Source organism: Anomalospiza imberbis, unplaced genomic scaffold (genome assembly GCF_031753505.1).
Source record: "Anomalospiza imberbis isolate Cuckoo-Finch-1a 21T00152 unplaced genomic scaffold, ASM3175350v1 scaffold_214, whole genome shotgun sequence".
NCBI classification, from domain to species: Eukaryota; Metazoa; Chordata; class Aves; order Passeriformes; family Viduidae; genus Anomalospiza; species Anomalospiza imberbis.
In genome coordinates, this window is record NW_027099847.1 from 947 (window position 1) to 20,276 (window position 19,330).

Here is a 19,330-nt window from a genome sequence, read left to right on the forward strand (position 1 = left end):
CTATTTATTGCCATTTTGGAGCCGTTTGGTGCCATTTTGGAGACATTTTGTTCTATTTTTTGCCATTTTTTGCCATTTTGGTGCTATTTGTTGCCATTTGCTGCCATTTTGTGCCATTTTGGTGCCATTTATGCCATTTTGGAGCCGTTTGGTGCCATTTTGATGAAGTTTTGGTCCTATTTTTTGCCATTTTTTGCCATTTTGGTGCCACTTGTTGCCATTTGCTGCCGTTTTGTGCCATTTTGGTGCCGTTTATTGACGTTTTGGAGCCGTTTGGTGTCATTTTGGAGACATTCTGGTCCTATTTTTGCCATTTTGGTGCCGTTTTGTGACGTTTTGGTGCAATTTTGGTGCCGTTTTGGTGCCCCTTGTTGACCCCCCGGTGCCCCCCGTGCCCAGGTGAGGATGAGGAGGACACGATCGCGGCCCAGGAGCGCCTGGAGGGGCGACGTCGATCACCAGCAGGAGCTGGACGACCTGGCCAGGGAGGGTAAGGGACAAAAACACCCCAAAATCACCCAAAATTACCCCAAATCACCCCAAAAAAAATCTAAAATCACCCAAAATTACTCCAAAATCAACCCAAAATCACTCAAAACACCCAGCAGGAGCTGGGCAACTTGGCCAGGGAGCGTAAAGGACAAAAACACCCCAAAATTACCCCAAATCAACCGAAAAAATATCCAAGATCACCCCAAAATCACCCAAAATCAACCCAAAACTGCCAGCAGTAGCTGGGCAACTTGGTCAGGGAGGGTAAGGGACAAAAACACCCCAAATTACCCAAAAGCATTCAAAATCACCCCAAAAAATATCTAAAATCACCCAAAATTACTCCAAAATCAACCCAAAATCACTCAAAGCCCCAGCAGGAGCTGGACGACCCGGTCAGGGAGGGTAAGGGACAAAAACACCCCAAAATTACCCCAAATCACCCCAAAAAACATCCAAAATCACCCAAAATTACTCCAAAATCACCCAAAATCACTCAAAACCCCCAGCAGGAGCTGGGCAACTTGGTCAGGGAGGGTAAGGGACAAAAACACTCCAAAATTACCCAAAAGCTTTCAAAATCACCCCAAAAAAATATCTAAAATCACCCAAAATTACTCCAAAATCAACCCAAAATCACTCAAAGCCCCAGCAGGAGCTGGACGACCCAGCCAGGGAGGGTAAGGGACAAAAACACCCCAAAATTACCCCAAATCACCCCTAAAAATATCCCACATCACCCAAAATTACTCCAAAATCCACCCATAATCACCCAAAACCCCCAGCAGGAGCTGGACGACCTGGCCAGGGAGGGTAAGGGACAAAAACACCCCAAAAGCGCCCAAAATTACCCCAAATCACCCCAAAAAATACCCCGAATCACCCCAAAATCACCCAAAATCACCCAAAACTGCCAGCAGTAGCTGGACAACTTGGTCAGGGAGGGTAAGGGGCAAAAACACCCCAAAACCACCCAAAATTACCCCAAATCACCCCAAAAAAACATCCAAAATCACCCAAAATTACTCCAAAATCACCCCAAACCCCAGCAGAAGCTGGATGACCTGGCCAGGGAGGGTAAGGGACAAAAACAACCCAAATTCACCCCAAAATCAAGTTCAAAAATACCCCAAATCACCCCAAAAAATACCCCGAATCACCCCAAAATTACCTAAAATCACCCAAAACCCCCAGGAGGAGCAAGAGGATCTAGCCAGGGAGGTTAAGGGACAAAATCACCCCAAAAGTGCCCAAAATCAACCCAAAAAATGTACAAAAAATATCCGACGTAGCTTAAAATTGCCTAGAATTACCCCAAATTACCCCAAATCACCCCAAAAAATACCCCAAATCACCCCAAAATTACCCCAAAATCACCCAAAACCAACCCAAAAAATGTACAAAAGATATCTAACGTAGCTTAAAATTGCCTAGAATTACCCCAAATTACCCCAAATCACCCCAAAATTACCCAAATTTACCCAAAATCACCTCGAATTCACCCAAAACCCCCAGCAGGAGCTGGACGATCCGGCCAGGGAGGGTAAAGGACAAAAACACCCCAAAATTACCCAAAAGCACCCAAAATCTCCCCAAAATTACCTAGAATCACTCGAAATTAGCCCAAAAAAATACCCAAAATCACCCCAAAAGATATCCAAAATGTCCCCAAAATTACCCAAAATCACCCCAAAATTACTCAAAATCACCCCAAATCACCCCAAAAAATACCCAAAATCTCCCCAAAATTACCCAAAATCTCCCCAAAATTACCCAAAATCACCCCAAATCAGCCCAAAACCACCCCAGGTGTCCCCAGGTGACTCTCAGGTAATGCAGGTGTGCCCCCAGTGACTCCAGGTGTCCCAGGTGTGCTCAGGTGTCCCAGGTGTGTCCCAGGTGTGTCCCAGGTGTGCCCCAGGTGCCCCAGGTGTGTCCCAGGTGTGCCCCAGGTGTGTCCCCAGGTGTGTCCCATCCCCCAGGTGTGTCCCAGCTGTCCCCAGGTGTGCCCCAGGTGTGCCCCAGGTGTGTTCCAGGTGCCCCAGGTGTGCCCCAGGTGTCTCCCAGGTGTGCTCAGGTGTGCCCAGGTGTGCCCCAGGTCTGCTCCAGGTCTGCCCTTAGTGCCCCAGGTGTGCCCCAGGTGCCCCAGGTGTCTCAGGTGTGCCCCTAGTGTCCTAGGTGTGCCCCAGGTGTGCCCAGGTGACCCAGGTGTGTCCCAGGTGTATCCCAGGTGTGACCCAGCTCAGGTGTGTCCCAGCTCAGGTGTGCCCAGGTGACCCAGGTGTGCCCAGGTGACCCAGGTGTGTTCCAGGTGTGCCCCAGGTGTATCCCAGGTGTGCCCCAGCTCAGGTGTGCCCCAGGTGTGTCCCAGGTGCCCCAGGTGTATCCCAGGTGTATCCCAGGTGTATCCCAGGTGTGCCCCAGCTCAGGTGTGCCCCAGGTGTGTCCCAGGTGACCCAGGTGTATCCCAGGTGTATCCCAGGTGTATCCCAGGTGTGCCCCAGCTCAGGTGTGCCCCAGGTGTGCCCAGGTGACCCAGGTGTGTTCCAGGTGTGCCCCAGGTGTATCCCAGGTGTATCCCAGGTGTATCCCAGGTGTGCCCCAGCTCAGGTGTGCCCCAGGTGTGTCCCAGGTGCCCCAGGTGTGTTCCAGGTGTGCCCAGGTGTGCCCCCGGTGTGTCTCAGGTCTGCCCCAGGTGTGCCCAGGTGACCCAGGTGTATCCCAGGTGTGCCCCAGGTGTGCCCAGGTGCCCCAGGTGTGCCCCAGGTGTATCCCAGGTGTGCCCCAGGTGTGCCCAGGTGCCCCAGGTGTGCCCAGGTGACCCAGGTGTGTTCCAGGTGTGCCCCAGGTGTGCCCCAGGTGTATCCCAGGTGTGTCCCAGGTGTGCCCCAGGTGTGTTCCAGGTGTGCCCCAGGTGTGCCCAGGTGACCCAGGTGTGTTGCAGGTGCGCTGCCCATGGAGGAGCTGCTGCAGCGTTACCGCGGCGCCTTCACCGACTCCGACTGCGACTCCGCCCCCGGCGCCAGCAGCACCCGCTCAGGTGGGTGTGCACCTGCGCAGGTGTGTGTGCACCTGTGCGGGTGTGTCTGTGTCTGTACAGGTGGGTGTGTGTGTCTGTGCAGGTGTGTGTGTGCAGGTGTGTGTGTCTGTACAGGTGTGTGTGTGTCTGTACAGGTGTGTGTCTGTACAGGTGTGTGTGTCTGTACAGGTGTGTGTGTGTCTGTACAGGTGTGTGTCTGTACAGGTGTGTGTGTCTGTACAGGTGTGTGTGTGTCTGTACAGGTGCGTGTCTGTACAGGTGTGTGTGTCTGTACAGGTGTGTGTGTGTCTGTACAGGTGCGTGTCTGTACCTGTACAGGTGTGTCTGTACAGGTGTGTGTGTGTCTGTACAGGTGCGTGTCTGTACCTGTACAGGTGTGTGTCTGTGTGCAGGTGTGTGTGCACCTGTGCGGGTGTGTCTGTGCGCAGGTGTGTGTGTGCAGGTGTGTGTGCACCTGTGCGGGTGTGTGTGTGTACAGGTGTGTGTGTGTGTACCTGTACAGGTGTGTGTGTGTGTGTCTGTACAGGTGTGTGTGTACCTGTACAGGTGTGTCTGTACCTGTAAAGGTGTGTGTGTCTGTACAGCTGTGTCTGTACAGGTGTGTGTGTGTGTGTACAGGTGTGTGTGTATGCAGGTGTGTCTGTACCTGTAAAGGTGTGTGTGTCTGTACAGGTGTGTCTGTACAGGTGTGTGTGTGTCTGTACAGGTGTGTGTCTGTACAGGTGTGTCTGTACCTGTACAGGTGTGTCTGTACCTGTACAGGTGTGTGTGTGTGCAGGTGTGTCTGTACCTGTATAGGTGTGTGTGTCTGTACAGGTGTGTGTGTGTCTGTACAGGTGTGTGTGTGTACAGGTGTGTCTGTGTCTGTACAGGTGTATGTGTGTCTGTACAGGTGTCTGTACCTGTACAGGTGTGTGTGTGTCTGTACAGGTGTGTGTGTGTACAGGTGTGTCTGTGTCTGTACAGGTGTGTGTGTGTCTGTACAGGTGTCTGTACCTGTACAGGTGTGTGTGTGTCTGTACAGGTGTGTGTGTACCTGTACAGGTGTGTCTGTGTCTGTACAGGTGTGTGTGTGTCTGTACAGGTGTGTGTGTGTACAGGTGTGTGTGTGTCTGTACAGGTGTGTGTGTGTCTGTACAGGTGTGTGTGTGTACAGGTGTGTCTGTGTCTGTACAGGTGTGTGTGTGTCTGTACAGGTGTGTGTGTGTACAGGTGTGTCTGTGTCTGTACAGGTGTGTGTGTGTCTGTACAGGTGTGTGTGTGTACAGGTGTGTGTGTGTCTGTACAGGTGTGTGTGTGTCTGTACAGGTGTGTGTGTGTACAGGTGTGTCTGTGTCTGTACAGGTGTGTGTGTGTCTGTACAGGTGTCTGTACCTGTACAGGTGTGTGTGTGTCTGTACAGGTGTGTGTGTACCTGTACAGGTGTGTCTGTGTCTGTACAGGTGTGTGTGTGTCTGTACAGGTGTGTGTGTGTACAGGTGTGTGTGTGTCTGTACAGGTGTGTGTGTGTCTGTACAGGTGTGTGTGTGTACAGGTGTGTCTGTGTCTGTGCAGGTGTGTGTGTGTACAGGTGTGTCTGTGTCTGTACAGGTGTGTGTGTGTCTGTACAGGTGTGTGTCTGTACAGGTGTGTCTGTACCTGTACAGGTGCGTTATCAACTTCATTTACCTATCATGCACCTGCCCAGGTGTGCTCTAACCCCCCCAGGTGTGTCACACACCTGCCCAGGTGTGATTGAACCCCCCCAGGTGTGTCACACACCTGCCCAGGTGTGCTCTAACCCCCCCAGGTGTGTCGCACACCTGCCCAGGTGTGCTCTAACCCCTCAGGTGTGTCACACACCTGCCCAGGTGTGATTTAACCCCCCCAGGTGTCCCAGACCCTCCCAATCTCCCCAGAACTCCCCCCAGGTACCCCTCCCCCCCCCCCAGGTGCGCCCCACACCTGCGCGGGCGCCGCCCTGAGCTCACCTGTCCCCCCAGACTCACCTGGCGGCGACAGCGAGGAGGAGGAGGAGGAGGAGGACGACGACGACGAGGACGAGGACGAGGACGAGGCCGACGACGAGGACGAGGAGGAGGAGGGGGAGGGGCAGGAGGGCGGGGGAGGGGCGCCAGGTGAGCCCGGAGGGGGCGTGGCCCCGCCCGCACCTGCCCAGGTGAGCCCCGCCCCGGCCGCGCCCGCGGGCCCCGCCCCCAAGAAGGAGATCAGCGACATCGCGGCGGCCGCGGAGAGCCTGCAGCCCAAGGGGTACACGCTGGCCACCACGCAGGTGAGCGCACCTGGGCACACCTGGGCACACCTGGGGGCACCTGGGATAGACCTGGGCACACCTGGGCACACCTGGGCACACCTGGGATACACCTGGGGCACAGAGAGCCTGCAGCCCAAGGGGTACACGCTGGCCACCACGCAGGTGAGCACACCTGGGCACACCTGGGGGCACCTGGGCACAGCTGGGCACAGCTGGGATACACCTGGGATACACCTGGGTACAGCTGGGCACACCTGGGCACACCTCGGCACACCTGGGTACACCTGGGCGCACCTGGGCACACCTGGGCACAGCTGGGATACACCTGGGGCATAGAGAGCCTGCAGCCCAAGGGGTACACGCTGGCCACCACGCAGGTGAGCGCACCTGGGCACACCTGGGCACAGCTGGGGGCACCTGGGCACACCTGGGCACACCTGGGGGCACCTGGACGCACCTGGGCACACCTGGGGGCACCTGGACGCACCTGGGCACACCTGGGGGCACCTGGGGGCACCTGGGTACACCTGGGGGCACCTGGGTACACCTGGGATACACCTGGGTACAGCTGAGCACACCTGGGCACACCTGGGCACAGCTGGGGGAACCTGGGTACACCTGGGTACACCTTGGCACAGCTGGGATACACCTGGGATACACCTGGGCACACCTGGGTTCGCCTGAGATACACGTGCGATACACCTGGGATACACCTGGGATATACCTGGGCACACCTGGGCACACCTGGGTACACCTGGGATACGCCTGGCATACGCCTGGGATATGCCTGGGATACACCTGGGCACACCTGGGATACACCTGGGATACACCTGGGCACACCTGGCATACGCCTGGGATACACCTGGGATACACCTGGGCACACCTGGGCACACCTGGGGTACACCTGGGATACACCTGAGATACACCTGAGATACACCTGGGTGCACTTGTCCTCACCTTACCTGGCCTTGTCTCACCTTACCTGACCTCATCTCGTGTTGCCTCACCTTGCCTCACCTTACCTCACTCTCAGCTCAGCTCACCTGGTCTTACCTGGCTGTGCCTTATGTGGCCTTGAGCTCAGCTGATCTGACCTCACCTGGCCTTATCTCATCTCATCTCACCTGATCTCACCTTGTCTCACCTGATCTCACCTTTCATCACCTGGTCTCACCTTATCTCAGCTGATCTGACCTCACCTGGCCTTATCTCATCTCATCTCACCTGATCTCACCTGATCTCACCTGATCTCACCTTTCATCACCTGATCTCACCTTGTCTCACCTGATCTCACCTGATCTCACCTGATCTCACCTGATCTCACCTTTCCTCACCTGGTCTCACCTTATCTCACCTTGTCTCACCTGATCTCATGTTATCTCACCTCAGTTTATGTCACCTGACCTCACCTTTATCTTACTTTCTGTTATCTCGCCTGTTCTTATCTCACCTGGTCTCACCTGATCTCACCTGATCTCATCTCACCTGATCTCACCTTTCCTCACCTGGTCTCACCTGATCTCACCTGGTCTCACCTGATCTCACCTGATCTCACTTTATCTCACCTGATCTCACCTTATCTCACCTTGTCTTACCTGATCTCACCTTACTTCACTTTATCTCACCTTTACTCACCTTGTCTCACCTTGTCTCACCTTGTGTCACCTGATCTCACCTCAGTTTATGTCACCTGACCTCATCTTACCTTATTTCACTTTCCATTGTCTCACCTGTTCTTATCTCACCTGGTCTCACCTGATCTCACCTTGTCTCACCTCAGTTTATGTCACCTGACCTCACCTTATCTCACTTTCTGTTATCTCACCTGTTCTTATCTCACCTGATCTCACCTGATCTCACCTGATCTCACTTTATCTCACCTGATCTCACCTTATCTCACCTTGTCTCACCTGATCTCACCTTATCTCACCTTGTCTCACCTTTCCTCACATTATCTCACCTGATCTCACCTGATCTCACCTCAGTTGATGTCACCTGACCTCACCTCACCTTATCTCACTTTCCATTGTCTCACCTGTTCTTATTTCACCTGGTCTCACCTGATCTCACCTGATCTCACCTCATCTGACCTTTCCTCACCATGTCCCACCTTATCTCACCTGGTCTCACCTTATCTCACCTTGTCTCACCTCAGTTGATGTCACCTGACCTCACCTCACCTTATCTCACTTTCCATTGTCTCACCTGTTCTTATCTCACCTGGTCTCACCTGATCTCACCTGATCTCACCTGGTCTCACCTTGTCTCACCTTATCACACTTTTCCTCACCTTTCCTCACCTTTTCTCACCTGATCTCACCTTATCCCAATTTGCCTCACCTCATCTCACCTTATTTCACCTTATCTCACATTATCTCACTCGCTGTGCGAGTACCAGCACAGGGGGCTGGACTGGGGTTGGGGGGTACCTGTGACTCACCTGGGGGTACCTGTGAGTGCCTCACCTGGGGGGTTCTGTGCCTCACCTGTGCCTCACCTGCGCAGGTGAAGACGCCGATCCCTCACCTGTTGAGGGGCACGCTGCGCGAGTACCAGCACAGGGGGCTGGGCTGGGGTTGGGGGGTATCTGGGACTGACTCACCTGGGGGTACCTGTGCGTGACTCACCTGTGCCTCACCTGTGCCTCACCTGGGGGTACCTGTGAGTGACTCACCTGTGCCTCCCCTGCGCAGGTGAAGACGCCGATCCCTCACCTGCTGTGGGGCACGCTGCGCGAGTACCAGCACATGGGGCTGGACTGGGGTTGGGGGGTACCTGTGACTGACTCACCTGTGAGTGACTCACCTGTGCCTCACCTGTGCCTCCCCTGCGCAGGTGAAGACGCCGATCCCTCACCTGCTGCGGGGCACGCTGCGCGAGTACCAGCACATCGGGCTGGACTGGCTGGTGACCATGTACGAGAAGAAGCTGAACGGGATCCTGGCCGACGAGATGGGGCTGGGCAAGACCATCCAGACCATCTCCCTGCTGGCCCACCTGGCCTGCGAGAAAGGTACCGCACCTGGGCACACCTGGGCACAGCTGGGAGCCATTGCACACACCTGGGCACAGCTGGGCACACCTGGGCACAGCTGGGAGCCATTGCGCACACCTGGGATGGGGCTGGGCAAGACCATCCAGACCATCTCCCTGCTGGCCCACCTGGCCTGCGAGAAAGGTAACGCACCTGGGCACACCTGGGCACAGCTGGGAGCCATTGCACACACCTGGGCACACCTGAGAGCCATTGCACACACCTGGGCACACCTGGGCACAGCTGGGAGCCATTGCACACACCTGGGCACAGCTGAGAGCCATTGCACGCACCTGGGCACACCTGGGCACAGCTGAGAGCCATTGCACACACCTGGGCACACCTGGGCACACCTGAGAGCCATTGCACACACCTGGGCACACCTGAGAGCCATTGCACACACCTGGGCACACCTGGGCACACCTGGGTACACCTAGGAGCCATTGCGCACACCTGGGATGGGGCGGGGCAAGACCTTCCAGACCATCTCCCTGCTGGCCCACCTGGCCTGCGAGAAAGGTACCGCACCTGGGGGACGCACCTGGGCACACCTGGGAGTCATTGCACACACCTGGGCACACCTGGGCACAGCTGAGAGCCATTGCACACACCTGGGCACACCTGGGCACAGCTGAGAGCCATTACACACACCTGGGCACACCTGGGAGCCATTGCACACACCTGGGCACACCTGGGATTCACCTGAGAGCCATTGCACACACCTGGGCACACCTGGGCACACCTGGGAGTCATTGGAGGCACCTGGGAGGGGGAGCTGGGCTCTCACCTGAGCGATTGGGGCTCACCTGCGCACTCTCAGTCTCCGTATCCTCACCTGAGCCCCTTCAGGGGGTTTGAGTCGCACCTGGGCAGGTTTGGACTTCTCAGGACTCACCTGAGCCCTTTCCTGGTGTCTCACCTGTGCCTCACCTGTGCAGGTGGCTGGGTCCTCACCTGAGACTCACCTGAGGTGCTTTAGGAGGACTCTAAGTCACCCCTGGGTCGTTTCGGGGTGTCTCACCTGTGCCTCACCTGTGCAGGTGGCTTGGTCCTCACCTGGGACTCACCTGAGCCCTTTTGGGGTGTCTCACCTGTGCAGGCACCTGGGTTCTCACCTGGGACTCACCTGAGTCCCATTGGGTGAGTCTGAGACACACCTGGGCCTTGTTTTGGGTGTCTCACCTGTGCCTCACCTGTGCAGGTGGCTGGGTGCTCACCTGAGACTCACCTGAGGTGCTTTAGGAGGGCTCTAAGTCACCCCTGGGCCCTTTCGGGGTGTCTCACCTGTGCCTCACCTGTGCAGGTGGCTGGGTCCTCACCTGGGACTCACCTGAGCCCTTTGTGTGAGTCTGAGCCACACCTGGGCAGGTTTGGGGGTTTCCCAGGACACACCTGGGCCTTGTTTTGGGTGTCTCACCTGTGCCTCACCTGTGCAGGTGGCTGGGCCCTCACCTGGGACTCACCTGGGTCCTTTCCTGGTGCCTCACCTGTGCAGGTAGTTGGGGTCCTGATGTGGGACTCACCTGGGGCTCCCCTTAGACTCTCACCTCAGACTCACCTGAGGTGCTTTAGGAGGGTTCTAAGTCACCCTTGGGTCCTTTCCAAGGTGTCTCACCTGTGCCTCACCTGTGCAGGTGGCTGGGCCCTCACCTGGGACTCACCTGAGCCGTTTCGGGGTGTCTCACCTGTGCCTCACCTGTACAGGTGGCTGGGTCCTCACCTGGGGCTCACCTGAGCCCTTTGTGTGAGTCTGAGACACACCTGGGCCTTGTTTTGGGTGTCTCAGCTGTGCCTCACCTGTGCAGGTGGCTGGGCCCTCACCTGGGACTCACCTGAGCCCTTTCCAGGTGTCTCACCTGTGCCTCACCTGTGCAGGTAGCTGGGGTCCTCACCTGGGACTCACCTGAGCCCTTTGTGTCAGTCTGAGCCACACCTGGGCAGGTTTGGGGGTTTCCCAGGACACACCTGAGCCCTTTCCGGGTGTCTCACCTGTGCCTCACCTGTGCAGGTAGCTGGGGCCCTCACCTGATCATCGTGCCCACCTCGGTGATGCTCAACTGGGAGATGGAGCTCAAGCGCTGGTGCCCCAGCTTCAAGATCCTCACCTACTACGGCGCGCAGAAGGAGCGGCGCCTCAAGAGACAGGTGAGCGCACCTGGGCACACCTGGGCACACCTGGGCGGGATCGGGGTGTGCCAGAGGTAGGTGAGCGCACCTGGGCACACCTGGGCACACCTGGGGGGGATCGGGGTGTGCCAGAGACAGGTGAGCACACCTGGGCACACCTGGGCACATCTGGGCAACCTGGGGGGGATCGGGATGCGCCAGAGACAGGTGAGCGCACCTGGGCACACCTGGGCGGGATCGGGGTGGGCCAGAGACAGGTGAGCACACCTGGGCACACCTGGGCGGGATCGGGGTGGGCCAGAGACAGGTGAGCACACCTGGGGGGGATTGGGGTGTGCCAGAGACAGGTGAGCACACCTGGGCACACCTGGGCACACCTGGGGGGGATTGGGGTGTGCTAGAGACAGGTGAGCACACCTGGGCACACCTGGGCACACCTGGGGGGGATTGGGGTGTGCTAGAGACAGGTGAGCACACCTGGGCACACCTGGGGGGGATCGGGGTGCGCCAGAGGCAGGTGAGCACACCTGAGAACACCTGGGGGCATGAAAGTGTTCCAGAGACAGGTGAGCGCACCTGGGCACACCTGGGCTGTTTCAGGGCCGTTTTTTTTGAGGTTTTAAGGCCGTTTTAGGTGGGGATTTTGGCCTCACCTGTCTCACCTGTGTTGCCTGTCTCACCTGTGTTGCTTGTCTCACCTGTCAGGGCTGGACGAAGCCCAACGCGTTCCACGTGTGCCTCACCTGTACGGGCTGGTGCTGCACACCTGGGCACACCTGGGCTGTTTCATGGAGGTTTTAGGGCGGTTTTGGGTGGGGATTTTGGCCTCACCCGTCTCACCTGCGTTACCTGTCTCACCTGTCAGGGCTGGACGAAGCCCAACGCGTTCCACGTGTGCATCACCTGTACCGGCTGGTGCTGCACACCTGGGCACACCTGGGGCACACCTGGGCTGTTTCAGGGCCGTTTTTTTTGAGGTTTTAAGGCCGTTTTGGGTGGGGATTTTGGCCTCACCTGTCTCACCTGTGTTGCCTGTCTCACCTGCGTTACCTGTCTCACCTGTCAGGGCTGGACGAAGCCCAACGCGTTTCATGTGTGCCTCACCTGTACGGGCTGGTGCTGCACACCTGGGCACACCTGGGCACACCTGTGCGCACCTGGGCTGTTTCAGGGCCGTTTTTTTTGAGGTTTTAAGGCCGTTTTGGGTGGGGATTTTGGCCTCACCTGTGTTACCTGCATTATCTGTCTCACCTGCGTTACCTGTCTCACCTGCCAGGGCTGGACGAAGCCCAACGCGTTCCACGTGTGCCTCACCTGTACAAGCTGGTGCTGCACACCTGGGCACACCTGGGCTGCTTCAGGGAGGGTTTTTTTGAGGTTTTAAGGTGGTTTTTTGTGGGGATTTTGGCCTCACCTGTCTCACCTGCGTTACCTGTCTCACCTGTCAGGGCTGGACGAAGCCCAACGCATTCCACGTGTGCATCACCTCCTACAAGCTGGTGCTGCAGGACCACCAGGCGTTCCGCCGGAAGAACTGGAAGTACCTGATCCTGGACGAGGCGCAGAACATCAAAAACTTCAAATCCCAGCGCTGGCAGTCCCTGCTCAACTTCAACAGGTGAGCGGCGCACCTGGGCGCACCTGGGCACGCCTGGGGTACGGCTGGGCGTGCCCGGGGTCAGGTGGGACGCAGCTGGGTTAGCCGGCAGGCTCACCTGTGTTACCTGGGTGCACCTGGGACACACCTGAGCTTGCTGAGATACACCTGGGCACACCTGGGAGGCACCTCGAGCGCACCTGAGTTGTGTAGGATGCACCTGGGTACACCTGGGTACACCTGAGTTAGCTGGGATGCACCTGAGTTAGGTGTTGGGCCCACCTGGGGCCCACCTGGGCACACCTGGGCACATCTGGCATACACCTGGGTTACCTGGGCACACCTGGGATACACCTGGGTTAGCTGGGATGCGCCTGAGTTAGGTGTTGGGCCCACCTGGGGCACACCTGGGCACACCTGGGCACGCCTGGCATACACCTGGGTTACCTGGGCACACCTGGGATACACCTGGGTTAGCCGGCAGGCTCACCTGTGTTACCTGGGATACACCTGGGACACACCTGGGCAGGTGAGGGGCTCACCTGAGCCGGGTCCCCTGCAGAAGTCGCTGGTGGAGCTGCGGTCCCTGCTGCTGGGGGCGTTCCCTCACCTGTCCGTACCTGTCCTCACCTGTCTGTACCTGTCCTTACCTGTCCTCACCTGTCCTTACCTGTCTGTACCTGTTCTCACTTGTTCTCATTTGTGTGTAGCTGTTCATACCTGTCCCACCTGTCTATACTTGTCTCACCTGCGGTACCTGTTCATACCTGTCCCACCTGTCTGTACTTGTCTCACCTGCGGTACCTGTTCATACCTGTCCCACCTGTCTGTACTTGTCTCACCTGCGGTACCTGTTCATACCTGTCCCACCTGTCTGTACTTGTCTCACCTGCGGTACCTTTTCATACCTGTCCCACCTGTCTGTACCTGTCGTGTCTGTACCCTTGTTACTTCTGTTACCTGTCTCACCTGTCTCACCTGTCTGTATTTATGTCACCTGCCTGTACCTGTGTTACCTGTGTTACCTGTCTGTACCTACCTGTGTGCTTGTCTTACCTGCCTGTACCTGTGTCACCTGTGTTACCTGTCCATACCTGTCTCACCTGTGTGTCTCACCTGTGTGTCTCACTTGTCTCACCTGTGTGTGTCACCTGCGTGTCTTACCTGTCTCACCTGTGTGTCTCACCTGTGTCTCACCTGTCTCACCTGTGTGTGTCACCTGTGTGTCTCACCTGTCTATACCTGTGTGTCTCACCTGTGAGTCTCACCTGTGTGTCTCACCTGCAGCCAGCGGCGGCTGCTGCTGACAGGTACGCCGCTGCAGAACTCGCTGATGGATCTCAGGTGTTCCCTGAGCTCTCTGCAGCCGTGTCACCTGTGTCACCTGTCTCACCTGTGTGGCTCACCTGTCTCACCTGTGTGTGTCACCTGTGTGTCTCACCTGTCTCACCTGTGTGTCTCACCTGTGTGTCTCACCTGTCTCACCTTTAGCCAGCAGCAGAACTCACTGCAGAACTCGCTGATGGAGCTCAGGTGTTCCCTCAGCTCTCTGCAGCTGTGTCACCTGTCTATACCTGTGTGTCTCACCTGTGTGTCTCACCTGTGTGTCTCACCTGTGTGTCTCACCTGTCTCACCTTTAGCCAGCGGCGGCTGCTGCTGACAGGTACGCCGCTGCAGAACTCGCTGATGGAGCTCAGGTGTTCCCTCAGTTCTCTGCAGCCGTGTTACCTGTGTCATGTGTGTTACCTGTCTCACCTGTGTGTCTCACCTGTGTGTCTCACCTGTCTATACCTGTGTGTCTCACCTGTGTGTCTCACCTGTGTGTCTCACCTGTGTGTCTCACCTGTCTCACCTGTGTGTCTCACCTGTGTGTCTCACCTGCAGCCAGCGGCGGCTGCTGCTGACAGGTACGCCGCTGCAGAACTCGCTGATGGAGCTCAGGTGTTCCCTGAGCTCTCTGCAGCCATGTCACCTGTGTCACCTGTCTATACCTGTCTCACCTGTGTGTCTCACCTGTGTGTCTCACCTGTCTCACCTGCAGCCAGCGGCGGCTGCTGCTGACAGGTACGCCGCTGCAGAGCTCGCTGATGGAGCTCAGGTGTTCCCTCAGCTCTCTGCAGCCGTGTTACCTGTCTATACCTGTGTGTCTCACCTGTGTGTCTCACCTGTTTGTCTCACCTGTGCGTCTCACCTGTCTCACCTGTGTGTCTCACCTGTCTCACCTGTGTGTCTCAGCTGTGCGTCTCACCTGTCTCACCTGTGTGTCTCACCTGTCTCACCTGTGTGTCTCAGCTGTGTGTCTCACCTGTCTCACCTGTGTCTCACCTGTGTGTCTCACCTGTCTCACCTGTGTGTCTCACCTGTGTCTCACCTGTCTCACCTGTGTCTCACCTGTGTGTCTCACCTGTCTCACCTGTGCGTCTCACCTGTCTCACCTGTGTGTCTCAGCTGTGTGTCTCACCTGTCTCACCTGTGTGTCTCACCTGTGTGTCTCACCTGTGTGTCTCACCTGTCTCACATGTGTGTCTCAGCTGTGTGTCTCACCTGTCTCACCTGTGTGTCTCACCTGTCTCACCTGTGTGTCTCACCTGTCCTCACCTGCAGCCAGCGGCGGCTGCTGCTGACAGGTACGCCGCTGCAGAACTCGCTGATGGAGCTCAGGTGTTCTCTCAGCTCTCTGCAGCCGTGTTACCTGTCTATACCTGTGCGTCTCACCTGTGTGTCTCACCTGTCTCAGCTGTGTGACTCACCTGTGTGTCTCACCTGTGTCACCTGTCTCACCTGTGCGTCTCACCTGTCTCACCTGTGTGTCTCACCTGTGTCTCACCTGTCTCACCTGCGTGGTCACCTGTCTCACCTGTGTGTCTCACCTGTGTGTCTCACCTGCGTGTCACCTGTCTCACCTGTGTGTCTCACCTGTGTGTCTCACCTGCAGCCAGCGGCGGCTGCTGCTGACAGGTACGCCGCTGCAGAACTCGCTGATGGAGCTCAGGTGTTCCCTGAGCTCTCTGCAGCCGTGTCACCTGTGTCACCTGTCTATACCTGTGCATACCTGTGTGTCTCACCTGTGTGTCTTACCTGTGTGTCTCACCTGTCTCACTTTAGCCAGCAGCAGAACTCGCTGCAGAACTCGCTGATGGAGCTCAGGTGTTCCCTGAGCTCTCTGCAGCCGTGTCACCTGTGTCACCTGTCTATACCTGTGCATACCTGTGTGTCTCACCTGTGTGTCTTACCTGTGTGTCTCACCTGTCTCACTTTAGCCAGCAGCAGAACTCGCTGCAGAACTCGCTGATGGAGCTCAGGTGTTCCCTGAGCTCTCTGCAGCCGCATTACCTGTCTCACTTGTCTCACCTGTGTGTCTCACCTGTGTCACCTGTCTATACCTGTGTGTCTCACCTGTGTGTCTCACCTGTGTCTCACCTGTGTCTCACCTGTCTCACCTTTAGCCAGCGGCGGCTGCTGCTGACAGGTACGCCGCTGCAGAACTCGCTGATGGAGCTCAGGTGTTCCCTCAGCTCTCTGCAGCTGTGTTACCTGTCTATACCTGTGTGTCTCACCTGTGTGTCTCACCTGTCTCAGCTGTGTGTCTCACCTGTCTCACCTGTGTCTCACCTGTGTGTCTCACCTGTGTGTCTCACCTGTGTGTCTCACCTGTCTCACCTGTGTGTCTCACCTGTGTCTCACCTGTCTCACCTGTGTGTCTCACCTGTGTGTCTCACCTGTCTCACCTGTGTGTCTCACCTGTCTCACCTGTGTGTCTCACCTGTGTCTCACCTGTCTCACCTGTGTGTCTCACCTTTAGCCAGCGGCGGCTGCTGCTGACAGGTACGCCGCTGCAGAACTCGCTGATGGAGCTCAGGTGTTCTCTCAGCTCTCTGCAGCCGTGTTACCTGTCTATACCTGTGCGTCTCACCTGTGTGTCTCACCTGTCTCAGCTGTGTGACTCACCTGTGTGTCTCACCTGTGTCACCTGTCTCACCTGTGCGTCTCACCTGTCTCACCTGTGTGTCTCACCTGTGTCTCACCTGTCTCACCTGCGTGTCACCTGTCTCACCTGTGTGTCTCACCTGTGTGTCTCACCTGTCTCACCTGCAGCCAGCGGCGGCTGCTGCTGACAGGTACGCCGCTGCAGAACTCGCTGATGGAGCTCAGGTGTTCCCTCACCTGTCTGCAGCCGTGTCACCTGTGTCACCTGTCTATACCTGTCCATACCTGTGTCACCTGTGTGTCTCACCTGTGTGTCTCACCTGTCTCACCTGTGAGTCTCACCTGTGTGTCTCACCTGCAGCCAGCGGCGGCTGCTGCTGACAGGTACGCCGCTGCAGAACTCGCTGATGGAGCTCAGGTGTTCCCTCAGCTCTCTGCAGCCGTGTCACCTGTGTCACCTGTCTATACCTGTCCATACCTGTGTGTCTCACCTGTGTGTCTCACCTGTGTATCACCTGTCTCACCTGTGTGTCTCACCTGTGTGTCTCACCTGTGTGTCTCACCTGCAGCCAGCGGCGGCTGCTGCTGACAGGTACGCCGCTGCAGAACTCGCTGATGGAGCTCAGGTGTTCCCTCACCTGTCTGCAGCCGTGTCACCTGTGTCACCTGTCTATACCTGTCCATACCTGTGTGTCTCACCTGTGTGTCTCACCTGTGTGTCTCACCTGTCTCACTTTAGCCAGCAGCAGAACTCGCTGCAGAACTCGCTGATGGAGCTCAGGTGTTCCCTGAGCTCTCTGCAGCCGCATTACCTGTCTCACCTGTCTCACCTGTGTGTCTCACCTGTGTCACCTGTCTATACCTGTGTGTCTCACCTGTGTGTCTCACCTGTGTCTCACCTGTGTGTCTCACCTGTGTGTCTCACCTGTCTCACCTGCAGCCAGCGGCGGCTGCTGCTGACAGGTACGCCGCTGCAGAACTCGCTGATGGAGCTCTGGTCGCTGATGCATTTCCTGATGCCGAGCGTGTTCCAGTCCCACCGCGAGTTCCGCGAGTGGTTCCACAACCCCCTGACGGGCATGATCGAGGGCAGCCAGGAGTACAACGAGAGCCTGGTGAAGAGGCTGCACAAGGTAACGCACCTGGGCACACCTGGGCACACCTGGGCACACCTGGGCACAGGTACACACACCTGGGTACAGGTACACACACCTGGGTCACACGGGGTCACACCTGACCGGCATGATCGAGGGCAGCCAGGAGTACAACGAGAGCCTCGTCAAACGGCTGCACAAGGTACCTGGGCACACCTGGGCACACCTGGGCACACCTGGGCACACCTGGGCACAGGTACACACACCTGGGTACAGGTACACACACCTGGGTCACCCTGGGTCACATGGAGTCACACCTGACGGGCATGATCGAGGGCAGCCAGGAGTACAACGAGAGCCTGGTCAAGAGACTGCACAAGGTAACGCACCTGGGCACACCTGGGCACACCTGGGTACAGGTACACACACCTGGGTACAGGTACACACACCTGGGTACAGGTACACACACCTGGGTCACACTGGGTCACACTGGGTCACACCTGACGGGCATGATCGAGGGCAGCCAGGAGTACAACGAGAGCCTGGTGAAGAGACTGCACAAGGTAACGCACCTGGGCACACCTGGGCACACCTGGGTACAGGTACACACACCTGGAATACACCTGGGTACAGGTACACACACCTGGGCACAGGTACACACACCTGGGATACACCTGGGTCACACGGGGTCACACCTGACCGGCATGATCGAGGGCAGCCAGGAGTACAACGAGAGCCTGGTCAGGAGACTGCACAAGGTACCTGGGCACACCTGGGCACACCTGGGCACACCTGGGTACAGGTACACACACCTGGGTACAGGTACACACACCTGGGATACACCTGGGTCACACGGGGTCACACCTGACCGGCATGATCGAGGGCAGCCAGGAGTACAACGAGAGCCTGGTCAAGAGACTGCACAAGGTAACGCACCTGGGCACACCTGGGCACACCTGAGTACAGGTACACACACCTGGGTACAGGTGCACACACCTGGGGTCACATTTGGGACATGGTGGGGCACGCTGGGACACACCTGGGCACACCTAGGGCATGGTGGGGCACGCTGGGACACACCTGGGCACAGTTGGGACATGCTGGGGCACGATGGGACACACCTGGGCACACCTGAGGCACACCTGGGGCACACCTAGGACATGGTAGGACACACTTGGGATATGTTGGGACACACCCTGGGCACACCTGGGCACACCTAGGGCACACCTGGGGCATGGTAGGACACACCTGGGACATGGTGGGGCATGCTGGAACACACCTGAGCACACCTAGGGCACACCTGGGGCGTGGTGGGGCACCCTGGGACACACCTGGGTACACTTGGGATACGTTGGGGCACACCTGGGCACACCTGGACATACCTGGGCACACCTGGGGTCACACCTGGGGCATGGTAGGGCACGCTGGAACACACCTGGGGTCACACCTGGGGCATGGTGGGGCACGCTGGGACACACCTGGGCACAGCTGGGGCACACCTGGGGCATGGTGGGGCACACCTGGGGCACACCTGGGCACACCTGGGACACACCTGGGGCACACCTAGGGCATGGTGGGGCACGCTGGGGCACACCTGGGGCACACCTGGGCACACCTGGGACACACCTGGGGCACACCTAGGGCATGGTGGGGCACGCTGGGGCACACCTGGGCACACCTGGGGCACACCTGGGGCATGGTAGGGCACACCTGGGGCATGGTGGGGCACGCTGGGACACACCTGGGGCACACCTGGGCACACCT

General features: G+C 57.4%; 1 protein-coding gene across 1 annotated transcript in view; it reads left to right on the forward strand.

Moving 5' to 3' along the window:
• Positions 1-390: 390 nt before the first annotated feature.
• Positions 391-19,330, forward strand: part of LOC137466452 (helicase SRCAP-like) — a 35,437-nt gene continuing 16,497 nt past the window's right edge. Inside the window, 7 exon segments of the mRNA XM_068178180.1 lie at positions 391-490; positions 3,437-3,532; positions 5,515-5,804; positions 8,622-8,799; positions 10,829-10,965; positions 12,396-12,565; positions 17,413-17,605. Of these exon segments, the coding sequence (XP_068034281.1) occupies positions 406-490; positions 3,437-3,532; positions 5,515-5,804; positions 8,622-8,799; positions 10,829-10,965; positions 12,396-12,565; positions 17,413-17,605 (1,149 nt within the window). The 5' untranslated portion in view covers positions 391-405.